Source organism: Podarcis bocagei, assembly GCF_964188305.1.
Source record: "Podarcis bocagei genome assembly, chromosome: 14".
NCBI lineage: Eukaryota > Metazoa > Chordata > Lepidosauria > Squamata > Lacertidae > Podarcis > Podarcis bocagei.
In genome coordinates, this window is record NC_138139.1 from 5,666,325 (window position 1) to 5,691,182 (window position 24,858).

Genomic DNA, 24,858 nt, shown 5'->3' on the forward strand with positions numbered 1-24,858 from the left:
TACTGAAATGAAAATGAATAAAATAGTGCATATATTGTCAAAGTAGAAATTAGACATCATTTGCTTGCAGGACACACATATAAAAAGACAACATAGAAAACTACTAATAAATAAATATTTTTAAATAAATAACAAATAAAGGTCTGGGGCAAGAGTTTATCTCTTCTTATAAAACCAAAAAGGGAGGGGTAATTATGTATGTTAACCCCAAACTAGATCCTAAATTCATTTTTAAAGAAGGCAGAATGATGGTTATTGAAGTGAGACTAGATGGAGAACCAATTACTGTAGTGGGAAATTTATGCCCCCAATGAACAGAAAACTGATTAAAAAACAAACAAACTGGAAGAGAAATTGTTTGATTTGTGTGATAGTAAAATAATAATGATGGGTAATTTTAATTGTGTCATTCCCTTGATCTAGATAGAATGGTACGGAAAACAGATTCAAAATAAGGGAAATTGCCAAATACCTTTTTTGATATGGTGTCCAATTTTGACTTAACTGACCTATGGCGAGTTAAGCATCCATTAGAACACAAATTTACTTTTTTCTCAAATGCAAACAATTCTTCAAGCAGAATACACCTTTTATTGGCTTTGAAAGAGTTAACAACTAGGGTAAAAAAGGTAGAAATTCAACCTAAGATATTATCCAATCTCAATGGCATCTTTATGACAATAACAGGAGGGAAATGTTCTTCATTTAGGTGGAAGGTAAATGATGTGGTATTGCAAAATGAACAAATTATGAGTAAGGGGCAACACTCCCCTACAAGAATTTTTTTTACCTCAATCTAAATAAAGAAACAGATTTAATTATAGTATGGGATGCCAGTAAGGCAGTGGTGAGAGGTTTCCTAATTCAACAAAATACTTTTCAAAAAAAGAGATAGGGGGAAAAAGAAGCAGGAGATATTAGATGCCATGTTGAATAAGGAGAAGTTAATTGCAAAACCAAAGGATAAAGATTTGTGTCAAGTGATTAAAATACTGCAAGCACAATTTTCACTGTTAGTTAATCAAGAGATTGAGATGAAAATTAAATTAATGGAACAATTTTTTTTTAATTTGCTAACAAAGCACATAAATTGTTAGCATGGCAACTCAAAAAAGAAAGAAAAAATAGCACAATAAATAATATTGTAGATGAGGATAAGCATTTGACTAGCTGAATAGATAAGAAAGCGTTTGAAAAATATTATATTTCATTATATCATTGTGAGAAAGAGCACTTTAAGAAAATGGACTCTTATTTAAGTGACTGTAACATATCCCGAGTATCTAAGGAAAACTGGCAAATTCTGAATGCACCCAAATCGATATCGGAATTGCAAATAGAAATAAACTGAATAAATATGGGGAAAGCACCGGGGCCAGGTGGACTTACAGCCATTTATTATAAAAAGTTTCAGGATATATTTTTACAGTGGTACCTCGGGTTAAGAACTTAATTCGTTCTGGAGGTCTGTTCTTAACCTGAAACTGTTCTTAACCTGAGGTACCACTTTAGCTAATGGGGCCTCCCGCTGCCGCCGTGCCGCCGCCACACAATTTCTGTTCTCATCCTGAAGCAAAGTTTTTAACCCGAGGTACTATTCCTGGGTTAGCGGAGTCTGTAACCTAAAGCGTCTATAACCCGAGGTACCACTGTAGAACCACTTAAGGACACCATGAAGGGAATTTTGGTGACAGGAGTAGTTCCGGCTTCATGGAAAGATGCATTCATTACTTTGATCCACAAACAAGACAGTGACCTAACAAAAACTAAAAATTACAGACCTATTTCATTATTGAATTGTGACTACAAACAATTTGCTACAATATTGGCTAATAGATTGAAAAAGACATTGACTGAGTTAGTTCACAGAGATCAGGCTGGGTTTTTACCAGGCCAACAAATGAATGAAAATATAGGAAATGTAATTAATTTAATAGAGTATGCGGAAGTAAGAAATGAAAAACAGGCTGCGTTAATCTTCCAAGACGCAGATAAAGCTTTTGACAACATTTCCTGGTCATTTATGATTAAGGTTTTAGAGAAAATGGAAATAGGTAATTATTTCCTAGGAGGAATTAAAACAATCTATATCTGCAAATATAGTAATAAATTATATTATTTCAGACAAATGCCAAATAGAAAAAGGAACAAGACAAGGCTGTCCCTGTTTGTTATGACATTAGAAATACTGCTTCAGAATATAACGAGAAAAGGGGAAATTAAAGGTTTTGAGGTGGGACGTAGAGTCTACAAATTAAGGGCATTTGCTGATGATGTGGTGTTGACACTAGAACAACCTTTGGAGAGCGTTCTCTAAGCATTAGAATAAATTAAAAGGTTTGGAGAAGTGGTGGGTTTCAAAATAAACTCAGATAAAACCAAAATGTTGGTTAAAACATGGATGAGCAGTCAAAATTTTTTTAGAAAGGATGTCTGGTTTAAAAATAGATAAAAAAATTAAGTATTTAGGAATTTGGCTGACAGTAAGAAAGCTCAACCTATTTGAAAATAATTATATTAAATTGTGGAAAGAGGTTAAGAAAGCTGGAGATATGGGGGAGAATGAAACTCTCCCTATTAGATAGAATTTCGGCCATTAAAATGAATATACTCCCTAGGGCGCTGTTTTTATTCCAATCAATCCTGATTGTAAATCATTCAAGCTGCTTCAAAGAATGGAAAAAAGATGTCTCTAAATTTATCTGGCAAGGGGAGAAGCCAAGAATAAAATATTTTGTATCCTGATAGATACAAAAGAAAGAGGAGGCTTTGCCCTGCCAGATTTGCAACTGTATTATGAGGGAGGTTGTTTGCATAGGTTAAAAGAATGGATTGTATTGGACAATGCAAACATCTTAGATTGAGAGGGTCATGATTTAAAATTTGGCTGACATGCATGTCTTTGGTATGGGAAGGCTAAAACCTATGAGTTTAATGAACCACATTCTTAGGAAGAATCTATATAGAGACTGGGAAAAATATATAAATATGCTAGAAACACCTTTATGGCTATCTCACATCAAAGCAATTACAATTAAGAGAGTTAATATGGATAGACAATGGGCATCTTATAGGGAACTGCTGGATTTTATGGGGGGGGTGGAACCCAAACTGAAACCAATGGACCCCAAAAGAAGATGTATTTTGTGGCATCCCCATGGCTAGCTTACCTGCAAGGCATAATATGGGGGCCTGCCTTGGAAGATGATATACAGCACATGCCAAGTGATGTGGGTTAGAAAATTTCCCCTTTTTTCATCAGGTCATTAGTAACAATAAATGGGTGTCAACAGCAAATACAATATTAGGGAAGCTTGGAAAGTCCCCCCCCCCTTATGCTTTGTTTACAAGTAAAACGAACACTATCGCTCTTCAGGAAATTTCGCAGTGCAAATTAGGCTAATTTGCATTGGAAATTTTTCCAGTACAACTTATTTCCAGAGAAGTGACATTACTAGCACAAGCTTTGCATGCAGAAGGTCTAAGATTTAATAATTATTAAAGGCAACCACATTCGTTATGGCATGAGCTTCCATGGACTAGTAGAATCTGCTCCATCAGAAGCATGATGAGTTGCATCAGAGGAAGTGGCATCAATGAAGACTTCTGCTAAATTTGTTAGGCTTTATGATGCTGCAAGACCCTTTGGTTATTTTTGCTCCAACAGAATAACACAGGCTTCTCTCTGGAAGCTGGTAGAAAAGCACCAGGGGGGCGGGCTTCCTTTGAAATGCTAATAGGCGTCACAAAAATGTGGTTTTTTATTTTAACTGTGACAGGGAAAGAGAGTAAAACCCCTCCCTCCCAGCAGTCCTGGGGCTGCTCAGGCATTTGCTATTTGCTCAGCAAGAAAAAATGCATGTTAACTGTATTCACTTCACACAACCTAAGAGCCTGCTGGACCAGTCCAATGGCCCATTTAGTCCAGCATCCTGGGGAGGGTGTTAAAAGGCCTTTCAAAGTGTGATATGCTGTATGGATGGGCTCTGTAGCTAGAAGGAGTCTCTCTTTGCTAATCACAGCTGTCAGTGGTGGAGCAAGGTGACAGGAGGTGTTTTGCAAATCACCTGAGGTTCAGTTGCGGAACCAAATGGCTGGACATAAGTAGTTTAAGAAATTATTTAATAAATAAGCTGCTCTCCAGGTGACAGAGGGAAAAGTTGAGAAGTTGGGAACTTCCCACCCACATGTGTAGATAGATGCCTTCACGAACAGCTGTCTGGGTGAAGGTGTTGGGCACCATTCAAGGTAGTCTAGCAGCAGAACGGAGAGAGCTGACCCACAGCCGAAAGAGGGAGGAGGAGGAGGAGGGTGATGAAGAGAGCATCTGTTGCTGAAAAATCAGGTTAAGTGATGGACAGTAGAGCACCTGTTCCTTTCATGCAGAAGGTTCGCTTAGATGTCAACTTTTCCCTTTTCTTGTGATGAATCCTATTCAGAATAAGAGAATTTCCCTTTTAAAAAAGGAAAAAGTTGACAGCTATGGGTTCAAGTTTCAATCCATCTCCATGGAGGGGAGATTTGGCCAGCAAGTAATGGCTTTTCCCACCTGCCTTGCCCCACCCTCCAGCCCTAGGAGATCTTATAGGGGAGCTGTTTCCAGAGGAAAAACTGTGAGGACTCTGTTTTCCATCAGGGGGTGGCTGGTTTCACCTGTGCTGCCCCATGTCTGGCCCGAAGAACCTTTAGAAGGGAGTTGCTACCCTGGGCATTACACGCATGTGTACTTCAATGAGCTGAATAGAGTGAAATATGAGTCATGGGAGCGTGGCAAATGTGTGCAAGAACTTAACAGTGCTTAGTGTAACTGACCTGTAGAAAGGACTCTATGAACTGAAAAGAGATATGCTTATGTACCCTTATTAACTACGAAAATCCTTTTTAAAAAGAATGATTATAAAAAAACAACAATGCTTAGTGTATTTTTGGCTGCTATTTTGTTAATGTTGCTTTGTAGACTGTGAATGTTGCATTGATTTGTTAATCATATAATATGACTTTTGCTTTAATTGTGACGTATAGCTTATTTTTAAGTTGCTACTTTGCTAACAAAGACAAGCGGGTGGCGCTGTGGGTAAAACCTCAGTGCCTAGGACTTGCCGACCGCATGGTCGGCAGTTCGAATCCCCGCGGCGGGGTGAGCTCCCGTCTTTCGGTCCCAGCTCCTGCCCACCTAGCAGTTCGAAAGCACCCCCAAGTGCAAGTAGATAAATAGGTACCGCTTTATAGCGGGAAGGTAAACGGCGTTTCCGTGTGCTGCGCTGGTGCTGGCTCGCCAGAGCAGCTTCGTCACGCTGGCCATGTGACCCGGAAATGTTTCCGGACAGCGCTGGCCCCCAGCCTCTTAAGTGAGATGGGCGCATAACCCTAGAGTCGGACACGACTGGCCCGTACGGGCAGGGGTACCTTGATCTTACCTTTAATTTGCTAACAGTGCTTTATAGATTGTAATTGTTTCACTGATGATTTGTTAATTTTTCTATATGATCTATGCTGCATTTGTGATGTTCTATGATGTTCCATAATGTTATTATTTATGGTTTGCAAGTCGCTTTGGGATTCATTTGAATGAAAAACAGTATAGAGTTATAATGAATTGAATCAAATCTCCAGGTAAGACTCCCTGCCTGAAATTCTGGAGAGCTGTTGCCAGTCAGTGTAGTCAGTACTGAGTAAGATGGACCAATGGCCTGATGTATTTTCTATGTTCTATTTCTAATGATGGGAGGAGGGGAAAACCTGCTCCTAGCTGACGGAATGACAAACCCCAGGGATGGCTGTGCTCTGCCTCCAACTGGTATCCACGGTCTGGATACCAGTTGCTGGGAATTGCAAATATGGAAGAGTGCTCTTGCTCTCAGGTCCTGCTTGTGGACTAATAATAATAATAATAATAATAATAATAATAATAATAATAAATTTATTATTTATACCCACCCATCTGGCTAGGTCTCCCCAGCCACTCTGGGCATCTGCCTGGGTGGACCATGATGGGCGTTTGCCTGGATCCTGCAGGGCTCTTCTTATGTTGCTATGAAAAGACAGAGGTTGCAACTCTCTCTGCTTTGGCAGGGCCAGCCATTGACCCGGCTACCAACAACTGATCCCCCTGCTGCTGGGAAGGTGAACTTTGGATAACACTGTACAAACCAGCATGTTGGATGTTGGAGAGTGATAATTAAGCAGAGATTCCTGCCACCCACCCTCAGACACTGCAGAAATCTCTCCCCACTGCGAGAATAACACCAAGCAAGTGAGATGTCTCCCTCTTGCCTTGACTGTGGGGGGGGGGGTGCCTCAACAGGGGGCTGGAGCCCTGAGTCCAACTTGCAGACTTCCACTGTCAAGTTCTCCTGCCCAAGCCTCATGGAAACAAACGAGAGATGAGCAAGAGAGCCCTTACATCTCTCCCATTCATTTCTAGGAAACTTGTGCAGGAGAACTTCTCAGTCCATGCCTCATTAGGAATGGGGGAGGGGGAGGTGCTATTTGGATTTCCCACCGCAGGCACCAAAATAAGCCTCGGCCCATCTCATCCCAGCCTGAAAAGGCATCTTTTTATGTATGTACATCAGCCCATTACAATTAATACAACGGCAAACATACCCGAAGAAAGAAGCCCCATCAAAAACTGCTTGTCATAAGGCGCAAAAAAGCTCACCACCACCATCTCCAACCACACAATGCACAGATCTCCCTGCTGTTGATTTGTTTGTTTCAAGTCACCCACTGAAATGCTCCCTCTCAGATACCAGTTTATTTTGGATCTTCAAAGGAACATTTCTTAATCCCCCACCCCACCGTACGCTGACTATTTTGAGAGAAGTCACAAATGTACAACACATCCCCTCCCTAGAGAGACCCCCCCCAGGAGCATCCCCCCAACAGCCTAAGAAACTCACAACAGAACATGCCACAGCTGCATCCAGGGCCCCGCTGACAGCATTCAACATGGCTTTGTTCCCGTCGCCTCAAACTCGTGTCTTCGGAAAACCAAAAGTCGTCAGGATCCTGGCATGGTGGAAGGAGGCGGCATGCAGTGTCTCCACTGGTCTTGACAGCGAAGGCTTCCCTCATTCCCCGCCCCCACTCTGCTTCCCCACCCTCATGCGAGAGACGTGTGGTCTCAGTGCCAACACACCTGAAAATATGGAGGTGGTTGGAAGCAACGGTGACAGAAATGAACCGAAGGTCAACACCAGGAGCCTCACCACATCTGAATGCAAATGAAACGTCTGACTGGAAGCAAGTTGTCTCTCAAGGCTGCTTACCTGGGTCTGGTTAGGGCAGGGCTGGAGTGCCCCAAATCTGCTTCTGAGTATCATAGCAGCATATTCGACTACACTTCTTGTTTGGGGGGTGTAGGTATTTTTCAGGTCAGCAGCCACACCTAAAGGCTTCCCAGGATGAAGCTGGGATGTACTGGTGCCCCTCTGTTGCTGATTTCCTGCTTCCACCACGGCAACCGAGGAGCGTGGCAACCGAGGAGCCCCCTCGGCTCTTCTTGGCTGGGCCTCGGAGAAGGAGAAGCAAAGCAGCAGCTGGGAGTTGTTGCCAGGACGCTGTCGCTATAGCAACAAGCATCTCAACCTCCATGAAGCAAGGCCCTCCTCAAGAGGAGAGAGAGAGAAGGAACTTATTTATAGGGAACAAAATATCAGCACATACAAATCCTCTTTGAAGAGACTTAACCCCACAATTATTTCCTAGCGGGGTCAGTTTCTCTCAGAAGATTGGCAGGGGGAAGAACAGTTTCTTCCCTTTTTCAAAAGCAAATTGCCAGCTGTGACGAATTCTAATCCAGACAAAGCACAGACACAGAAAGAACACTTTGGCTTCCCATAGCTCAAGCTTATATCCTGTTCAATGTGCGCCACAGAATTCCTGCAGGCACACAATGCTCGGCTGTAAGGAAATGAAGTTGGTACACATAAAAGGTCCTGGTGACATTTCTCCGGGCTGTCATTCACAGAAATTAATTACCCCCTCTCCCCCCACCTCCAGTAAGAGAGAGTTTGGCCTGGTGGCAAAGCAACACAGTTGCCAACCAAAGTCAAGACACGCAGTATCGCTTTTTTACAGAGAACAAAAGGAACCCCATGCAGGGCCATTGAGGCAAACTTCCCACAAAGAGGATGTTGAGCTCCATGAAATGCTACAAACCTCAGCCATGTAGCATTATCCCTTGGGAAGTTCTCCTGCACAAGCCACCCCCCCCCCCCGCCATGGAAAAGCACACACAAGAGTCCTTACGTAGGATAATTTTTGGCAGGTTGTTCCTCCGGTGGGAAAACTGGAGGGAACTGTCACTTGGGGTTTCACCCCAGCACCTCAAGGCTATAGCAAGTGGCCTGCTCCAGGCAGTCAGGTCCTGGGACTGGCTGCCTATCCAAGTAGGCTGAAAGACATCATTCACACTTGGGGTTCAAACAGGCAGAGATCAACTTTCAGAGCAGCAAATGTGAGAGGCTGAAGGCAGGTGCTTAGGCAAAGCCAGGTGGGGCTTAAGAAAGCCCACTGGAAAAGTGGGAAAATGGGAGGTTGGCAACAAGGTTTTCACATCAAAGATGAGAATTACTATTCTTATTATAAATTTCTGTACCGGCTTTTATCCGAAGATCACAGGGTGATTTACAAGATCAAAACACAAAAATACATACCATAATAACAAGCAAAAACAATACCCTTACTTCAGTTTAAAAGGCCAAATATTGTTTAATTAGCCACAGGCCTTGGAGTAGAGGCATGATATAGCTTGTAATGAAGGTACCAGGTGAGCCTCTCTGGGGAGAGCATTCCACAAGTGGGGGGCCACTGCAGAAAAGGCCCATTATTGTCTTGCCACCCGCTGGACCTTTCATCACAGAGGAGGCACACGAAGAAGGGCCTGAGATGATGATTGCAGGGTCCGGGTTTATATGGGAAACGGCATTGAGGAATTGTGGTCCTGAGCCATTTTAAGACTTTATAGGTCAAAACCAGCACTTTGAACTGGGACTGGAAACTAATTGGCAGCCAGTGCAGTCGGGCCAGGATCGGTGTAAAATGCTCAAACCGTCTTGCCCTGGTGAGCAACCAGGCTGCCAAATTTGGCATCAGCTGAAGTTTCTAAACCGTCTTCAGAGGCAGCCCTACGTATAACACATTGCGGTAATCTAACATTGAAGTTACCAGAGCACAGGCAACAGTTGTTAGGCTATCCCTGTCCAGATAGGGGCACAGCTGGGCCACTAGCCAAAGTAAATGGGAGGCACTCTGCGCCAGCATGGTGTAGTGGTTAAGAGCAGTGGACTTGTAATCTGGTGAACCATGTTCACTCCTCCACTCCTCCACCTGCAGCTGCTGGGTGACCTTGGGCTAGTCACACTTTTCTGAAATCTCTCGGCCTCACTCACCTCACAGAGTGTTTGTTGTAATATTCAGTCAAACCTCATGTTGCGTCCGCTTCAGGTTGCATTTTTTCGGGTTGCGGACTGCTGAAACCTGGAAGTACCAGAACGGGTTACTTCCGGGCTTTGGCAGAAGCGCATGTGCAGAAGCGCCAAATCACAACCTGCGCAAGCACAGACATGGGTTGCAAACGCTGTGGGTTGCAAACGTGCATCCCACACGGATCACGTTTGCAACCCAAGCGTCCACTGTAATAATGAAACAACAACACAAGACTCGGAACCAGCACAAAATAATGAAAACATTGGAGAAAAACATCTAATTTTGCAGCAGCACATGAAATGGTGGCGTATGACAGCAGGAAAATAACAAATTACCCATCAGTCTCAGAAGACAAAACTCAAAATTACCATTCAAATATCAGGCTGTACCTGGCCCCTAAAGCTTTAAGGGTGCTGGGTGGGTGACTCTGAGGAGGACATTCTAATAAAGGGGAGCCACAACTGAAAAGGGCACTTGCTTCTCTCCTGAAGGAGGGTGAGGCCAGTATATCTGAAGGAGCGTCTCCACCCCCATCATTCTACCCGGACACTGAGGTCCAGCACCGAGAGCCTTCTGGTGGTTCCCTCACTGCGAGAAGCCAAGTTACAGGGAACCAGACAGAGGGCCTTCTCAGTAGTGGCGCCTTCCCTGTGGAACACCCTCCCACCAGATGTCAAAGAGAAGAACAACTACCAGAGTTTTAGAAGACATCTGAAGGCTTGTTTAGGGAAGCTTTTAATGTTTGATGTATTACGGTATTTTAATATTTTGTTGGAAGCCGCCCAGAGTGGCTGTGGAAGCCCAGCCACATGGGCGGGGTATAAATAATGTATTATTATTATTATTATTATTATTATTATTATTAGGCGGCACCCACAGGAAGACTTCTGGCATAATGTTTTGGCAGGTTCATATAAGAGTAGCAAATTCTTCAGAGTTGTCAAAAGCCTGGAACTGTCCAGGAAGAGATCTGTCTATAAAAAAGGAACTAAATAAATACACATTTACAGTCACATCATCAGCTCCCTGCCTAGCCAAGAGCATTAAATTCAGAGTAAGCCCTCCCTCCCCCCGCCTACAGGTATTAGGGCAGATTACAGGTTAGGACATCTCCGCGGCTGTCCTAGCAGCCATGAAGTTATTGAAAAGGCAGTGGGAATATTGAGGTCCCCAAGAATGAGCGTGGGGTACTCAACAACAAGCCTCACCTTTCTGAGACCACTTCTGTTAGCTGAAGATGCCTAGTCTGTCCTGATTAGCCAATATCAGATGCAAACACTGGTAGCCAGGTTTCCTGGAAGAGATGGGACCACGATGTCCTACAGTAGAAAGCCCTCCTGCCCCATCTGCAAGCATGAGAGCTAGTGTGGCACAGTGGTTATGGTACAGGACTAGGACCTGGGAGAGACGGGAGATGAAATCCCCACTTGGCCAGGAAGCTTGCTGGGTGACCCTTGGCCAGTCACTCACTCTCAGCCTAACCTACCTCGTTGTGAGGATAAAATGGGGAAAAGGAGAACCATGTATGCCACCTTGAGCTCCTTGTAGCGAAGGTAGGATATAAATTAAACAAACAAACAAACAAACAAACACGGTAATTCAGTTTTACTAGCAAACCAGAGGTTAAACTAACTCCTTTCCAGCTCTGGAAGGAGCAAGAGGAGCATTTGTGCGACCCACCTACACACTACAACTGACACACTAATGTGGAGAGTTCTGCTCTGTTCTGTTATTGCTGTAAATAGGACTGTCAAAGGTAGAAGGGAACATTGCTCGGTAGTTATGAACTTCTGTCCATTGTGGCAGCAGGCTGTTTTTGGACAATAAATACAATCAGACTGAATAGGAAGCTTTGACTTATTTGGAACATGAAGGAAACAAGACGTTCTCAGAAAAGAAAAAAGAGCAAAGCAAGAATAGGAGACTAGGGGCAGAGCTAAGGGAAACATGCCTCCCAAAACCCATATTGTGTATACTTTAGATTTTCCATACATTTTAAACTATAACGGTTAGGAAAAACAAATCTTGAGTTTCACTCAGTGCTGAAAAGCATAATTTGTTTGGGCTTCATCTGATTGAGGTAGATCTGAAACATGTGACTCAAGGGAAGGCAATGTCACGAGAAGCACCTGGGGTCTGGCTTGAGCCAGCGAAAGGCCTAGAGATTCTGCTCATCACAAGGGGAATTTCATGTTGGCATAACTTGTTTCCCACTCACAGTCCTGGCCCAATTGCTAGCTTATTGATTAGCATGACGACGGTTATCCTTTGTTAATGGTAGGTGTTGTTGGTGTTAGGCGTATGAAACTCACTACATGGTGGGCAGGATGAACCATTAGCAACATGGCTGGAGTGTGGCCAGCTCAGCCCCAGAGAAGTACTGAAACCCTGTTAGGCCAGAACTGGGTCACTTGGTTCCTCAAAAAGTTGGTGATTCATAGCTGAACTGTGTGAACTGTCTCTAATGGAATGAAAAGCACTATGTCTGAGGGTCAGATAAGACCCAGATGGGCTTAGCTTACCACCTTAAAAAAAAATCACATGCCTAGCTTGTTCATTAATAGGGTTGTTGGGGTGGATGCCTAATTTTAATTTGAGACAGGGTCTGGATCTTAACCCCATACCTGCCTTTCCTCCCTTGGATCCATCACTACGAACATTTTAAGCCCAGCTCACGCTGGGGAAAAAGCACGGCAGGGGAAGTAAAGGGAAGCTTTTTCTATTTATTGTGATTCAGCAAATATGGCTGTCCTTGTCCCGTCAGTCATCACATCTAGTTTGGCCCTGAGGTAAGGTGAGGTGGGGACACAGAAGCCCTCTCCGTGGGGTCTTGTGGTTTCTGCTGACCCGTTCGCACGTCTAAGTTATCCACTTGCTGTTGCAGACATTAAGAAAGACAAACCTCTTTCTTGGGAAAGAGAATCAGAGAATTGTAGACTTGAAAGGGACACAAAGGATCATCTTATTCAGAGCTTTCCAAACGTTGCATGTCGGTGACACACTTTTGAGACACACATCATTTCACGGCAAAGTAATTCAGTTTTAACAGCAAACCAGAGGTTCAACTAACCCCTTTCCAGCAGTGGGAGCGTTTGCATGACACACCTACACATTGCAGCTGACACACTAATGTGTCGCGACATACAGTTTGGGTAACTCTGGCCTGGAGCCTGTTGTTTGACTTGTCTGCTGTTCTGGCTCATGCCCACTAGAGTCCACTGTTCTCCCTGATAGGTTGGAACATCCATTCCCCCAGATTTCTGCTCCACTGAAAAAGTGCCCACTAACTTTACAAACAAACTGGACGCTTACTTTGGGAGGTGGAGTGAGGGTGTTAGAGGAAAGCTGCTCACTAGAGAAGATCATTTATCAGTCTATGGTGATTGTGTAGGGCAGGTAGGTGTAAATGAACCATTCTCTCTCAATCCCAACAACCCAAGTTCCAAGTACGTATAAACCACGCTGCCTCCTGTGTTCCTTGAAAGCAGGTTGTTTCCTTTCTTAATTTCCTTTATGAAATGGGATCAAATACCATAACCAAACCCTAGTGGGGGAAGGGGGCAACTACCCTGTGAGTATAGGTCCAACCAAAAAATCATATTAGGCTTCCTCAAGGTGGGGTTAGATATAGAATCATAGATTCTTAGAGTTGGAAGGGACCCCAAGGGTCATCTAGTCTAACCCCCTGCAACGCAGGAATCTCAGCTAAAGCATCCATGACAGATGGCCATCCAACCTCTGTTTAAAAACCTCCAAGGAAGGAGAGTCCACCACATCTTGTGGGAGTCTGTTCCACTGTTGAACAGCTGTTACTGTCAGAAAGTTTTTCCAAATGTTTAGTTGGAATCTCCTTTCTTGCAACTTGAAGTCATTGGTTCAAGTCCTTCCCTCTAGAGCAGGAGAAAACAAGCCTGCTTCCTCCTCCATGTGACAGCCCTTAAGATATTTGAAGATCTCTTCTCAGTCTCTTCTTTTCCAGGCTAAACATACCCAGCTCCTTCAAGTGCTCTTCATGAGGCTTAGTTTCTTGATTGTCCTCCTCTGCATGCATTGCACCTTGTCAACATCCTTCTTAAACCATGGTGTCCAGAACTGGACACAGTATTCCAGATGTGGTCTGACCAAGGCAGAACAGAGTGGTACTCTTACTTCCCTTGATCTGAACACTATACTTCTGTTGCTGCAGCCTAGAATAGCATTAGCCTTTTTTGCTGCTGTATCACTTTTGACTCATGTTAAGCTTGTGGTCCACCAAGCTTCACATGTACTGCTAGTAAGCCAGGTGTCTCCCATCTATATAGTTGTGGTTGAAATTTTTAAAAAGGGATTAGTTAAATTAACAATGGTTGATAGGTTACTAGGGAGAGGGATACTGCCCTCATGCCCTCCTTCCAGGGGCTTTCCACAGACATCAAAGTGGACATCATGGGAAAAGAGGATGTGGGACTAGAAGCCTTTAGCTTCTTACGATGTCAGCCACAACAGCTGATGGAGCCTCTATTTCCAGGGGCCGTCTGGCTAACTGATATTGGAGATAAACAGCTGGGGAACATTGTTGCCTTCAGTTTCTTGTGACTGTCCTGGAGGTCTCTGGATGGTGGGCCTTTGGTCTCATCCAGAAGGGCACTTCTTAGGTTCCTATAGAAAGTGGCTATCACCAGCTATTACTGGATTATTTGCCATGGTAGATAGATAAAACCTCCATGTACAGAGACGGTTCACCTCTGAATATGAGTTCTAGCTTCCTGGAGGCATCTGATGTACATGCTGGACTGAGGTCTCCTGGTCCAATTCAACAGAGCTTAAATTGCAGGGGGCGGGGGATACAGTGTACTTTAGAAGCTGTTGCTGTGGTTACCTTTTTAATACACATCTGTTACCCTTGCATGTCAACCCCTCGTTTCTCTATTTGTAGGGATGCTTCGACTCTGGGGATGCTGCAGCAGGCAAGTTCCTCCTTCCTTGAGAGCTTGCAAAAGAAGTCTCCTTGGACTCCAGATCTGTTCCAGCGGCTACAAAACTCCTGTTCTTAAGCAGAGCCGTAGCTAGGTGATCTTGCACCCCTGGCAGATTGCGCTTCCTAGCCACAGACAAACTAGCTCTTCTTTCCGCCTCCACCCATTCAATTCACCCTCTATTTAAAACCTTTTCTTATGAGGCAATAATCAATATTTTTATTTATAGACATATTTATGGACATGTTTCTTAAGCCAATTTTGCACACACACCCCGTCTGCATCTCTGGTGGGGGCCCACCTCACCACCCCCTAGCTATGGCCCTGCTTGCTGTCAGACATGGCCAGGAAAGCGTTCTTCCTGAGACTGGTTATAACCTGTTAAAAGGTTCTAATTAGGGTCTTCAGCATGATACATCTGTTTGAGGATGCACATGTTGTGTCAAATTAGATGTGACGAGTCCAAGCACATTTTTATAAAAAATGTTGTGCTTTAAAAAATAAAATGGATTAAATGTTCTGGAGAGATTGCAGTTCTTTTGTGGCAACGAGAGAATGTGAGGAGTGGGGAGTGCTCTCTTTTCTAGAGGCCCTGCTTTTGGTGTATGGAAATTTACAACTGAAGCTTTTCCCTTCATGGATATAAATGGTGGGGGAAACTTCACGTGTCAGAAGTTAATGTAAAGGAATGCTCCTCAATACTCAAGGCCCTGCCAAGGAGGAACTGAAATCAAGATAGACTGAAATCAAGATACATTATGTCGACAGCATCCCCTTGATCCACCAAGCTTGTAACTCCATCAGCAAAAAGAAATGAGATTTGTCTGTGTGGCGTTCGTACAGAGCCCCCGGTCGTTTCATGGACTATTGACCTGTACACCACTGCTTTATTCTTCTGCTGCCACCAACCAGGTTTCTTCTGGTGAAATACTGAGTCTCAGTCAGGTTGTAAAATCAACAATGAAGATTAAAGTTTATTGAAGAACAAATAAGTTTTTAAAATATTCAGAACGGTTTCTCAAATGCGCGCCCTTAACTAGATGTGGCACTATCTCACACTGTCACACTCTTCTCTCTCAGTTCTATCCCTGTCTCTCACTCTAGCTGTCACAACCGCTATGTTCATCTTAGTGGCTCTCTGTCTCTGACTCCTCTATCTCCCCATGGTAAAACCCCTGGGCTGAGCCTCAAAACCAGGTAGGCTCCACCTCTGAGCTTTCTCATGGGTCAATCTACATTAACCATTTCCATCCCCCTGTACAAACAAATTCACAAGGAATGGGCAAATGCCACAGTCTGGAATTACTTGTCATTGAGAAACCCATGCTGGGTCTTAGGAATCACAGCATTCTTTTCTAAATGCTCACAAACTGTGGCGTTTGCCTGTTCTTTTTAAAATGTCTGTAAAGGGGGAGAGAAAGAGTTAATAGGTAGACCAATAGAAAAGCCAGAGGCGGAGCCTACCTGTTCATAAAAGGGCTAAGCCCGAGGTTTGGGTTGGTTGGTTTTAGTTGGCTGGGAAAGGCAGTTGAGAAAGCAGTTGGCAGACAGTTGGAAATAGACAGTTAGTGCAGTTGGTTCTTGTGTGAGGGGAGGTAGAAGAGTTAGAGACAGGATAAAATAAGACTAAGAAGATAAAGAGTAACAACGTTTTGAATGCAGTTGAAGTTTATTTGTGTTTGCAATAAACTACACCCTTCTTTGTTAACTTAAGAACCTGACTGAGACTTCTGTATTTTTCGCTCCATAAGAGGCACTTTTTTCTTCCTAAAAAGTAAGGGGAAATGTCTGTGCGTCTTATGGAGCGAACACGTGGTCCCTGGAGCCAAATTGCCCAGGGGTGAAAAGCAGATCATGCTTTTTTTTTTTTTTTTTGAAAGAGGAAAGTGGGTGTTGAAAGGAAGCAGCTGATCGGAAAGCGATCGGGGAGGGAGATAAGGGACGCTAGAGATAAAGGAGGCTGCTTGGGAGGGGGGAGGTAAAAGCCCATGGATCCTCAGGATTTTTGCATTGGGTCACCCCAAATTCACCATCAGATCACATAGCATGTCCATGGCTACAGCCTGCACCACAAAAATCATACATCCACTGTTTTGTTCAGAATTTTTGTTTTCTTGTTTTCCTCCTCTAAAAACTAGGTGCGTCTTATGGTCAGGTGCGTCTTATGGAGCGAAAAATACGGTAGGTGATTTACCGGGGAGGACCTGGTTGGTGGCAGCGGATTAGTGGTGTATGGGTCAATAGTCCGTGAGATGACCGGGGGCTCTGTACAAACGCCACACAGATTGATTTGGGTGCTGGGCTGCTGCTGCACTACTTTTGGGAAAAGGGAGGTTTGAGAGGGTGGCATGAGGGCTGCTCTTTCTGTTGAGGGGGTGCTCCTGGTGGAATCTGCCCCCTTATCCCCTGGGGTGGGGCTGTGGTGTTAGCTGGCATTTCCATCATGGAGGGGGGCCTGGGAAAGGGAGGGAGTTGGGAGGAGCTGTTTGCCCTCAGGGTCTTCCAGACACCCTCTGGGCTGAAAGGGAGAGAAAAAGAGAGGGACATTTCATTCATTCAGAAAATTACTTCTGTACTGCTTTGTCTCACACACACACACATATTCATTCATGGAAGCTGTTTCCAAAATTCCAAGCCATAGAAGGATTAAAGACAGGCATGCATTAACCCTTTGTGGAGGGCTGTGTCATCCTCTTGTCATGAATATAATGCATGGGGATAAGTGAATGCTTACAAGAATAAAAGGTAAAGGTACCCCTGCCCGTACGGGCCAGTCGTGTCCGACTCTGGGGTTGCACGCCCATCTCGCTTAAGAGGCCGGGGGCCAGCGCTGTCCGAAGATACTTCCGGGTCACGTGGCCAGCGTGACAAGCTGCATCTGGCGAGCCAGCGCAGCACACGGAAACGCCGTTTACCTTCCTGCTAGTAAGCAGTCCCTATTTATCTACTTGCACCCGGGGGTGCTTTCGAACTGCTAGGTTGGCAGGTGCTGGGACCGAGCAACGGGAGCGCACCCCGCCGCGGGGATTCGAACCGCCGACCTGACGATCGGCAAGTCCTAGGTGCTGAGGTTTTACCCACAGCGCCACCCGCGTCCCGCTTGCAAGAATACAGAAGCACAAACACAGCTCCATATGCCAAGAAAGTGCTACAGAAAAATGGCAGTTGCTCTTTGAATTTTAAATCCCCTTAGGAAACAGCATCCTCTATAGGAAAAACAGAGTCAGTAGAAGGCTTGTCAACACCTCATCCATCAAACAGCAGGGGGCAAAGCAGAGACACACACCTAAAGGTATATACTGCCCTTAATCCACAGATCACAGGGTGTCGACGACATAAAAATGCAATATAAAAGCACAAATACATGACAAGAGTAAGAACAAAAAATAAACAAACCTATAACCCACCCCCATATAGTAACATTATTAATTAAAGCCTATAAACTCTCTTTTATGAATGAAAAACACTGTAAATGTTTGAATAAAATGTTATGTGCTGGCCAGATAAGGGGTATAACAGCATATGCTTGACCTTTCCAGCAAACTGTCAATGGGAAATACTAGACCTAACAAAAGACCTAAATAAAGCTATCTACCCAAAAATATAGAACTATGTGAACAGACACTAATTGCAATAGCAAAGAGATATAATAATGTTGGCCCCAGAGGCGAAAGAGACACTTTGACTGGTCAGGGACTTGAACTAGTCAAGAAAGTTGTGATTCCCCACCGGCACTTTAAAAAAGTAAGGTCTTCCCATCTTCCTTTTGAGCAGCAGCAAAGATCTATCACAAACTCAGGAGCGGAGAAAGAGTCAAATAAGCCTAATCAGGGTGATGATTTATCCCAAGAAAAGCAGAACCACCATAAAAAAATTAAGGTGTCTACTCAAACAATTTAAGTGACTCCCTACCAGAATAAGCCAATCCCCAAACAGCTGGCCCCAGACCAATTTGACTGGGTGGAACCAGCAGAAGAAGAATTGATATCCTCCTTCCTCAAACTCCCTGATGAAGAACAACACAGGATTATGGACAAATTAGACAAGCTACCATTTAAATTGAGACATTTATGGACATGTACCCAGCCCAATCTTGAAGGAACAGATTCAACAGAATCCCTTTGCAAAATCTGATTCTAAGATCACTGTTGAGGCAGAGGCCGAAAATATCCCTGCTAGACACAGAATAAATATCCTTGCTCTGGCAAAGAATTACTAGCCAACAGATATCTAGAACCACACGAACTGGGTAGCCCATTGGAATCAGCATAAGACACGCATTCTGAAGAGCATGAGAAGATGCAAACTGCCCAATTTCGCAATAGCAGCGTTTTTTGGGCACCACCAGTTGTGATAGATTAGATAGATAGATTAGAAGTAAAGCACACTGAGCATTCACGACATATCTTGTCATGGAACATGGCAGGGTGGATAAACGAATTTGTTGATCCTGAATTTATTACTTATATGCAATCATTTGATTTACTGTGCCTACAAGAAACTTGGCCAACAGATACCACCAGCATCCATTTACAAGGCTTTAAAATAGTGTCCTGCCCAGCAGTTAAAACAGGTAAATACGGATCTGGAAGTGGCGGTGTGGCTGTCCTCCTCTCTTGTGACACACAAAAATGGATATAAAGGAGCTGAAATGAACAAATAATGGTTATATCCGGACAGTATTAAATGAATTCATGTATCTGCTTAAATGTATACAGTGGTACCTCAGGTTAAGAACTTTATTCGTTCTGGAGGTCTGTTCTTAACCTGAAACTGTTCTTAATCTGAGGTACCACTTTAGCTAATGGGGCCTCTCGCTGCTGCTGCCGCCGCGCAATTTCTGTTCTGATTCTGAAGCAAAGTTCTTAACCCGAGGTACTATTTCTGGGTTAGCGGAGTCTGTAACCTGAAGCGTCTATAACCTGAAGCGTCTGTAACCTGAGGTACCACTGTATATCCCTCCTAAACACAGTGCTTTTTTCTGGGGGTACGCAGGGGTACGCATACCCCTAAACATTTTCTGAATCTTTATACTTTTGTCCATTTACTGCATTTATTTTTCCCGATTTGAACTATAAAATGGTGATTTTCTTGAGTCAAAATGAGAGTACCCCTAAACATTTTTTAAGAAAAAAATCACTGGCTAAACACATAAACCACGATGCAAAACAACTCTGGCAGGATCTAGAACAAGCTCTACAATGTATTGAGGAAAAATTCCCAACAACAGAGGTATTGTTATGTGGGGATTTTAATGCGAGAATCGGGGGGGGGGGGATAATCTAATAAGTAAAGCTGTTGCCCTAAATGAGGACAATATTAACACCACAGACATATCCTCACAAAATAGGATTATCTATCAATTTGGGCAATATGCTTAAATATTCCAGAATGGGGGCAGTATGGTAGATTACATATTTGTGTCATATGCTGTTTATTCAAAAATCCAATTATTTTAAGTTGAAGATAGGGCAGATAGCGATCACCTTTCATTGGTGGCCCAGGTAGGTCACTTAAAGAGTAGCAAAGCCCCCACTGTCATTCATCCAATGCAGGGAGTAAACTGTGGTCCTCTATTGGACACCAGATGCTGCAGCAGGCTGTGCAGCCAAAACACCTCCCACAAGAAGAGGTCTGCTGTTTCTCTGGCCAATGGCAGGCCAGTGCAAGGGACAAAATGCACCATCTTGGTCAAGGTATCCACCATTACCAACATGGTAGTGGCCCCGGGATGGAGGCAGGTCCGTGATAAAGTCCAGTCTGCCAGAGCTGTTCAGGAATTGGTAGAGGTAGAATGTGTCCTGCCGGCTTGCCAGGACCATCTTTAGCCCAACGACAGACTGGGCAGGAGGCCACTATTGCTCCACCTTGACCCGAAGATGAGGCCACCAAAAGTCCTTGGCCAGCAAATGAAGTTTTGAAGCGTCCGAAGTGCCCTGCCGGAAGATTGTCATGGCATAACGGCAGAAAAATTCCCCGTAGTGGACCAGGAGGGACATAATAACAGTCCCAAAAAAGAAGCACGTCCTGGTACAGAGTCCAATGGCAAGGAGTGTGTCCGGCCCATTCAGGCAATTCTTGCCGCTGGTGCTGCGAATAGGCATCCTGCTCATGCAGCTCCCACAGGAAGTCCCCAGGAACTTGGGCCAGAGCAAAGCTGGCAGGCGGCAAGGCCGTGGCTGTATGTGACGTACCATCGGACTGCTCATACTCCGGCTTCCTAGACAGGGTATCAGCCTGCTGGTTCTGGCTGCGGGGAATATAGATGACATTGAAATTGAAGAACTGGGACCACTGGATCTGGCGTTGATTCAGCTTCTTGGCTAACTGGAGATGTTCTAGGTTCCAATGGTCTGTCCGATCTTCAACCAGATAACGGGCCCCCTCTAACAAATGATGCCACATCTCAAAGGCCACTTCGACAGCCAATAGTTCCTCATCCCAAATGCCATAATTCTGATCTGCTGGTTGAAGTTTTTAGAAGTAGTACCCACAGGGGTAGAACACCGAAGGCTGTGGGTCGGCCTGAAGTAGCGCTACCCCTACCGTAACATCCGAAGCATCGGTTTCCACCACAAACGGCAGTGTTGGGTCTGGTTGCCTAAGGATGGGTTCTGAAGCAAACACAGCCTTCAAGGCATCTAATGCCTCCTGAGCTGCACCATCCCAGACAAACACAGCCTTTTTCCGAAGGAGGACGGTCAGAGATGCTGTGACCTGAGTGAAGTGCAGGATGAACGAACAATAGTAGTTCGCAAATCCCAGTAGGTTCTGCACCTCCTTGGGGTTATGGGGAGACTGCCAGGACAACATAGTCTCCACCTTGCCATCGGCTGAGATGCAATGGCCCAGGAAGTCGATGGTGGGCTTGTCAAACTTGCACTTCAAGAGGTTGGAGAACAGGCAATGCTCTTGTAATCTCTGCAGCAGGGTGTATACATGCTGCTCATGGTCAGTGGCTGAAGAGGAGTAGATCAGGATCTTGTCAAGGTAAACAAAGCGGTCAGGGAGGTCCTGGAACACATCATTCATGAAATGTTGGAAGACCAGGCACGTTGGTCAAGCTGAAGGGAATTACAGTGTACTCAAAGTGCCCATATCGTGTCCGAAATGCTGTCTTTCATCCATTACCCTCACAGATGTGCACCAGGTTATAGGCTCCCTGCAAGTCCAGCTTGGTGAATAGTGTGCCCCCCCCCCTGCAGCTGCTCCAAAATTTCAGCAATGAAGGGAAGTGAGTATCAATTATGGATGGTAACCTGGTTTAAACACCAGTTATCATTGCAAAGCCACAACTCCCCCAACTTACTCACAAAGCGTACAGAATCAGCAGCTGGTGAGGAAGAGGGTTATATAAAACATCTCTGCAGATTCTTGGTAATAATGAACTCACGTAATGTGGCCCATTCAGGTTCCAACAAAGGGTAGATACAGGTTACTGGAATTTGAGCCCCAGGAATCAGGTTGATAGGACAGTTGTAGGGTCAATGAAGTGGCAAGAGGGCTGCTTCTGTTTCACTGAACACATCAGCAAACTCGGCATACTTAGCAGGCAGGTCGGCAAGCCCATCCTTCTCCATTCCTGCTGCCAGGACTGCTAGTGCCAGACAGACATGGCTCATGCAGCCAGGGACACCAAAGCTGATTGTCCTCTGGGACCAACTGATGTGTGGATCATGGGCCTCCAACCACTCCAGGCCCAACACAATGGGGAAATGGAGTGCAGAAGCCAAATAAAACTCTGCCTCCTCACTATGAGTCCCCACCTGCAGCTGCAGCTTGTCCACTGCCCAAGTCACCGGTCCCAAGGCCAAAAGCTGGCCATCAATTGTTTCCACCACAAGAGGTGACCGGGGATTCCCTGCCAGGTAGCAAAATCCATGGCCATGAAGTTGGCCATAGCCCCTGAATCGATCATGGCCCAGGTCTGCAGGGCTGGTCTCCCTCTCTGCGTCTCCTTTCATTGTCAACTGCCACCAAATGAGGGCGAATTCCCCCTATTTGCAGTGACTCCTCAGCAGGAGGCACTTCTGGAGCGGGTTGGGGCACGGCACCCCCTGGAGAAGGTGCCACCAGATGGGTCCTGTTGGCACTGTTGTAGGCATTGAGCAATCCTGAGACACAGGTGAATCAGGTTTTGCAGGCACTCTGTGTGGGCCAGTTTGTTTAGAACTGGGTCTGAAAGCCCTTCTTGAAACTGGTCCACTAGAGCTGCCTGATTCCAAGCCAATTCCTGTGCCAGCAGCTGAAATTCACTGGCATACTTCCCCACCAACTGATTTCTCTGTTTCAGCTTCCAGATCAGGCAGTTGGCAGTCTGAGTCCTGACGGGGTCCGTGTACATGCCCTGGAGTTGTTGCCTAAGGTGTCAAAATCGGCCAGCAATGGACTCTCTTGTGGCAGCTTTCGGACAGCAGGCTGATGATGAACCCCACTTTATGCCCATATGTCGGAAAGTCCTCAGCCCGCAAACTGAGGACAACTGGAACGGACCTCAAAAGGCTGGGAACTTTGCTGGACCCATCCAACTTTTCAGGGCCAGCATGGGAAAAGAGCCCCCCAGGGACAGTGTCCAGCCAGCAGCTGAGAAGGCCCCTTCCGTGAGCTCAGCCTCCTCTTCTCACACAGCTTACCTGGATGACATGCCGGAGCCGAGCATCCCTCTGCTGCTTCGTTTTAAGAATCTCCAGGGCCCTGGCCTGCTGCAAGCTGCTTTTGAGGATGGCCTGCCGGAACTCCTCGCTTGCAGCCACACCAAACTGGGGGGAAGGTAGGGGGCCTTGGAGAGGAAACACGCCTGGTGAGCATCAGGAAATCAAGGGCCCCAGTCCACTGGAGACCCACAGGCAGCCCCTTCCCAGCTGCCGCCAGCCTCTCCCTTTCTCCTGCAGATCCCTCATCTTCCCCGACAGAGAACCTGGGAGGGGAGGGAAGAAACACGGGAGGGGAGGTTGAGCAAGGCAATGGGAGTGGGGGAATAAAGAATAACCCCAGCAGGGACAGGAGGGGGACGGAGATGGCCTGCTCTTTTTAAAATACCACTTTCTCAGTGGTGGAGAGACCAGGCGTCTCATTTATTTATGTCATTTACACCCCACCTTACCCTACAAGGAACTTAAGAGGGTGTCCATGGATTCCCTCCTCAATTAATCCTCACAACAACCCTGTGAGGTAGGTTAGGCTCAGAGGCAGCAACTGGCTGCCCCCTCCATCCTCCCTGTCCAAGGCAGTGGACGCCTCTAAAGAATCCCCGTTCCTGGGCCTCCTGCCCTGCTGCTTGCGCCCCCCCCCCTGAAAAAGGCTGCAGTTGTGGCTGGGCCCCTTAGGCCTGATCCTGCTGCAGAGCTCTTTGGATGCTGTGCTTTTCTTTTAGTCCCTTCTCCCTCTGCCCCTGACCCACCCAGGAAGAAGCGGAGGCCTGGGCCAGCCACAGTCTGGAGGGGAAGCAGACTTACCATGGATCTTAATCAGTTCTCTTAGGTCGGGGAAGAGGAGGGTCAGCTCCTCCTGCGAAAGGAGCTTTTCTGTATGGAGCTGCTGATAGAAGAGCACGGCCACAATACGAAGGGAGCTCAGGTGGGACGCCTCCATCATAAACAGCTCTGTGCAAAGAGGGCAGAAGGGGAAGAACATCAGGTAGAGGCCACATCCCAGCAGGGTCTGGAAGAGAGGCAGCTAAAGTGGACTGTTCTTTGAAAAAAGACTTGGGCTCTGCCTGGCAAGGAGAGATGGATCCTGCTCTCCTCCTGAACTGGGAGCAAAGCCCAAAGAGTGGCCATTGGTGGGGTGCCAAGGAGTTGGTCCTCCTGGCCCAAAGTGACCTCCATGCTGACTGGCAGGTGGCTGTCCAGCGCCTCAGGCAGGGGTCCCTCCTTCCCAGGCCTTCCTGGAGATGCCACTGCACTTGGGGCTCGTGCAGGCAAGGCAAGGGCTCCACCGCTGAGCTGTGGCCATTTGCCAGCCTGGACACCAGGAAGCACCCCATGGCTCTGGCGGTTTTAGGGCGGCGTGGCTGGTGTGGCTGCACTGGGCACCGCACTGCAGGGAGTGCCAAAACAGTGCTTTGGTACAGAGCACGAGAGGCGGCGGTGGGCCTTGTGGGTGGGAGTTGCACAGGGTGGCACTGGAATTTGAGAGCCCGAAGTCCACCACTGTCATTCTGGGTCTTGTTTGGAGAAAAATTATCTCCTGGCCATTTTTGAGAACTCAAAAGTTCCAGGCTACCCTTGGGAGGGAGAAGGACCCACTTCCCAGCTGATCTCCCAGGCACTCCCTCCCTCCCCATGCTTTACAAAATTGAAGATCCCCCCTGGACTCCCTTGCCTAATATTTATGAGGGAGACCTGAGGTAAGAGCCAGAGAAAGACCCTCCTCACCATGAATGGCTTCCTGCCGGAGGACCTCCCTTGCCAAAAGAGAACCAGCGATGTTGCGGCCAGCCGTCTCTCCACAGGCTCCCCTCGTATTGAAA

General features: G+C 45.9%; 1 protein-coding gene across 6 annotated transcripts in view; it reads right to left on the bottom strand.

The window, feature by feature from the left end:
- The window catches only part of FAM81A (family with sequence similarity 81 member A), a 46,426-nt gene extending 38,475 nt beyond the window's left edge, over positions 1-7,951 (bottom strand). For 2 of the 6 annotated variants that reach the window (XR_014002108.1, XM_081170654.1), the window contains exon 1: positions 6,903-7,112. Coding sequence is in view for 3 of the 6 variants with exons in the window: in XM_081170654.1 (XP_081026780.1) it covers positions 6,903-7,077 (175 nt within the window). In the remaining 3 variants the exon portion in view is untranslated. Of the gene's footprint in view, positions 1-6,902; positions 7,113-7,141; positions 7,215-7,271 lie in introns of those variants that run through there. The other 4 variants (XM_081170655.1, XM_081170656.1, XM_081170657.1 and 1 more) reach the window with 4 other exon arrangements.
- Between the last annotated feature and the right edge of the window lie 16,907 nt (positions 7,952-24,858).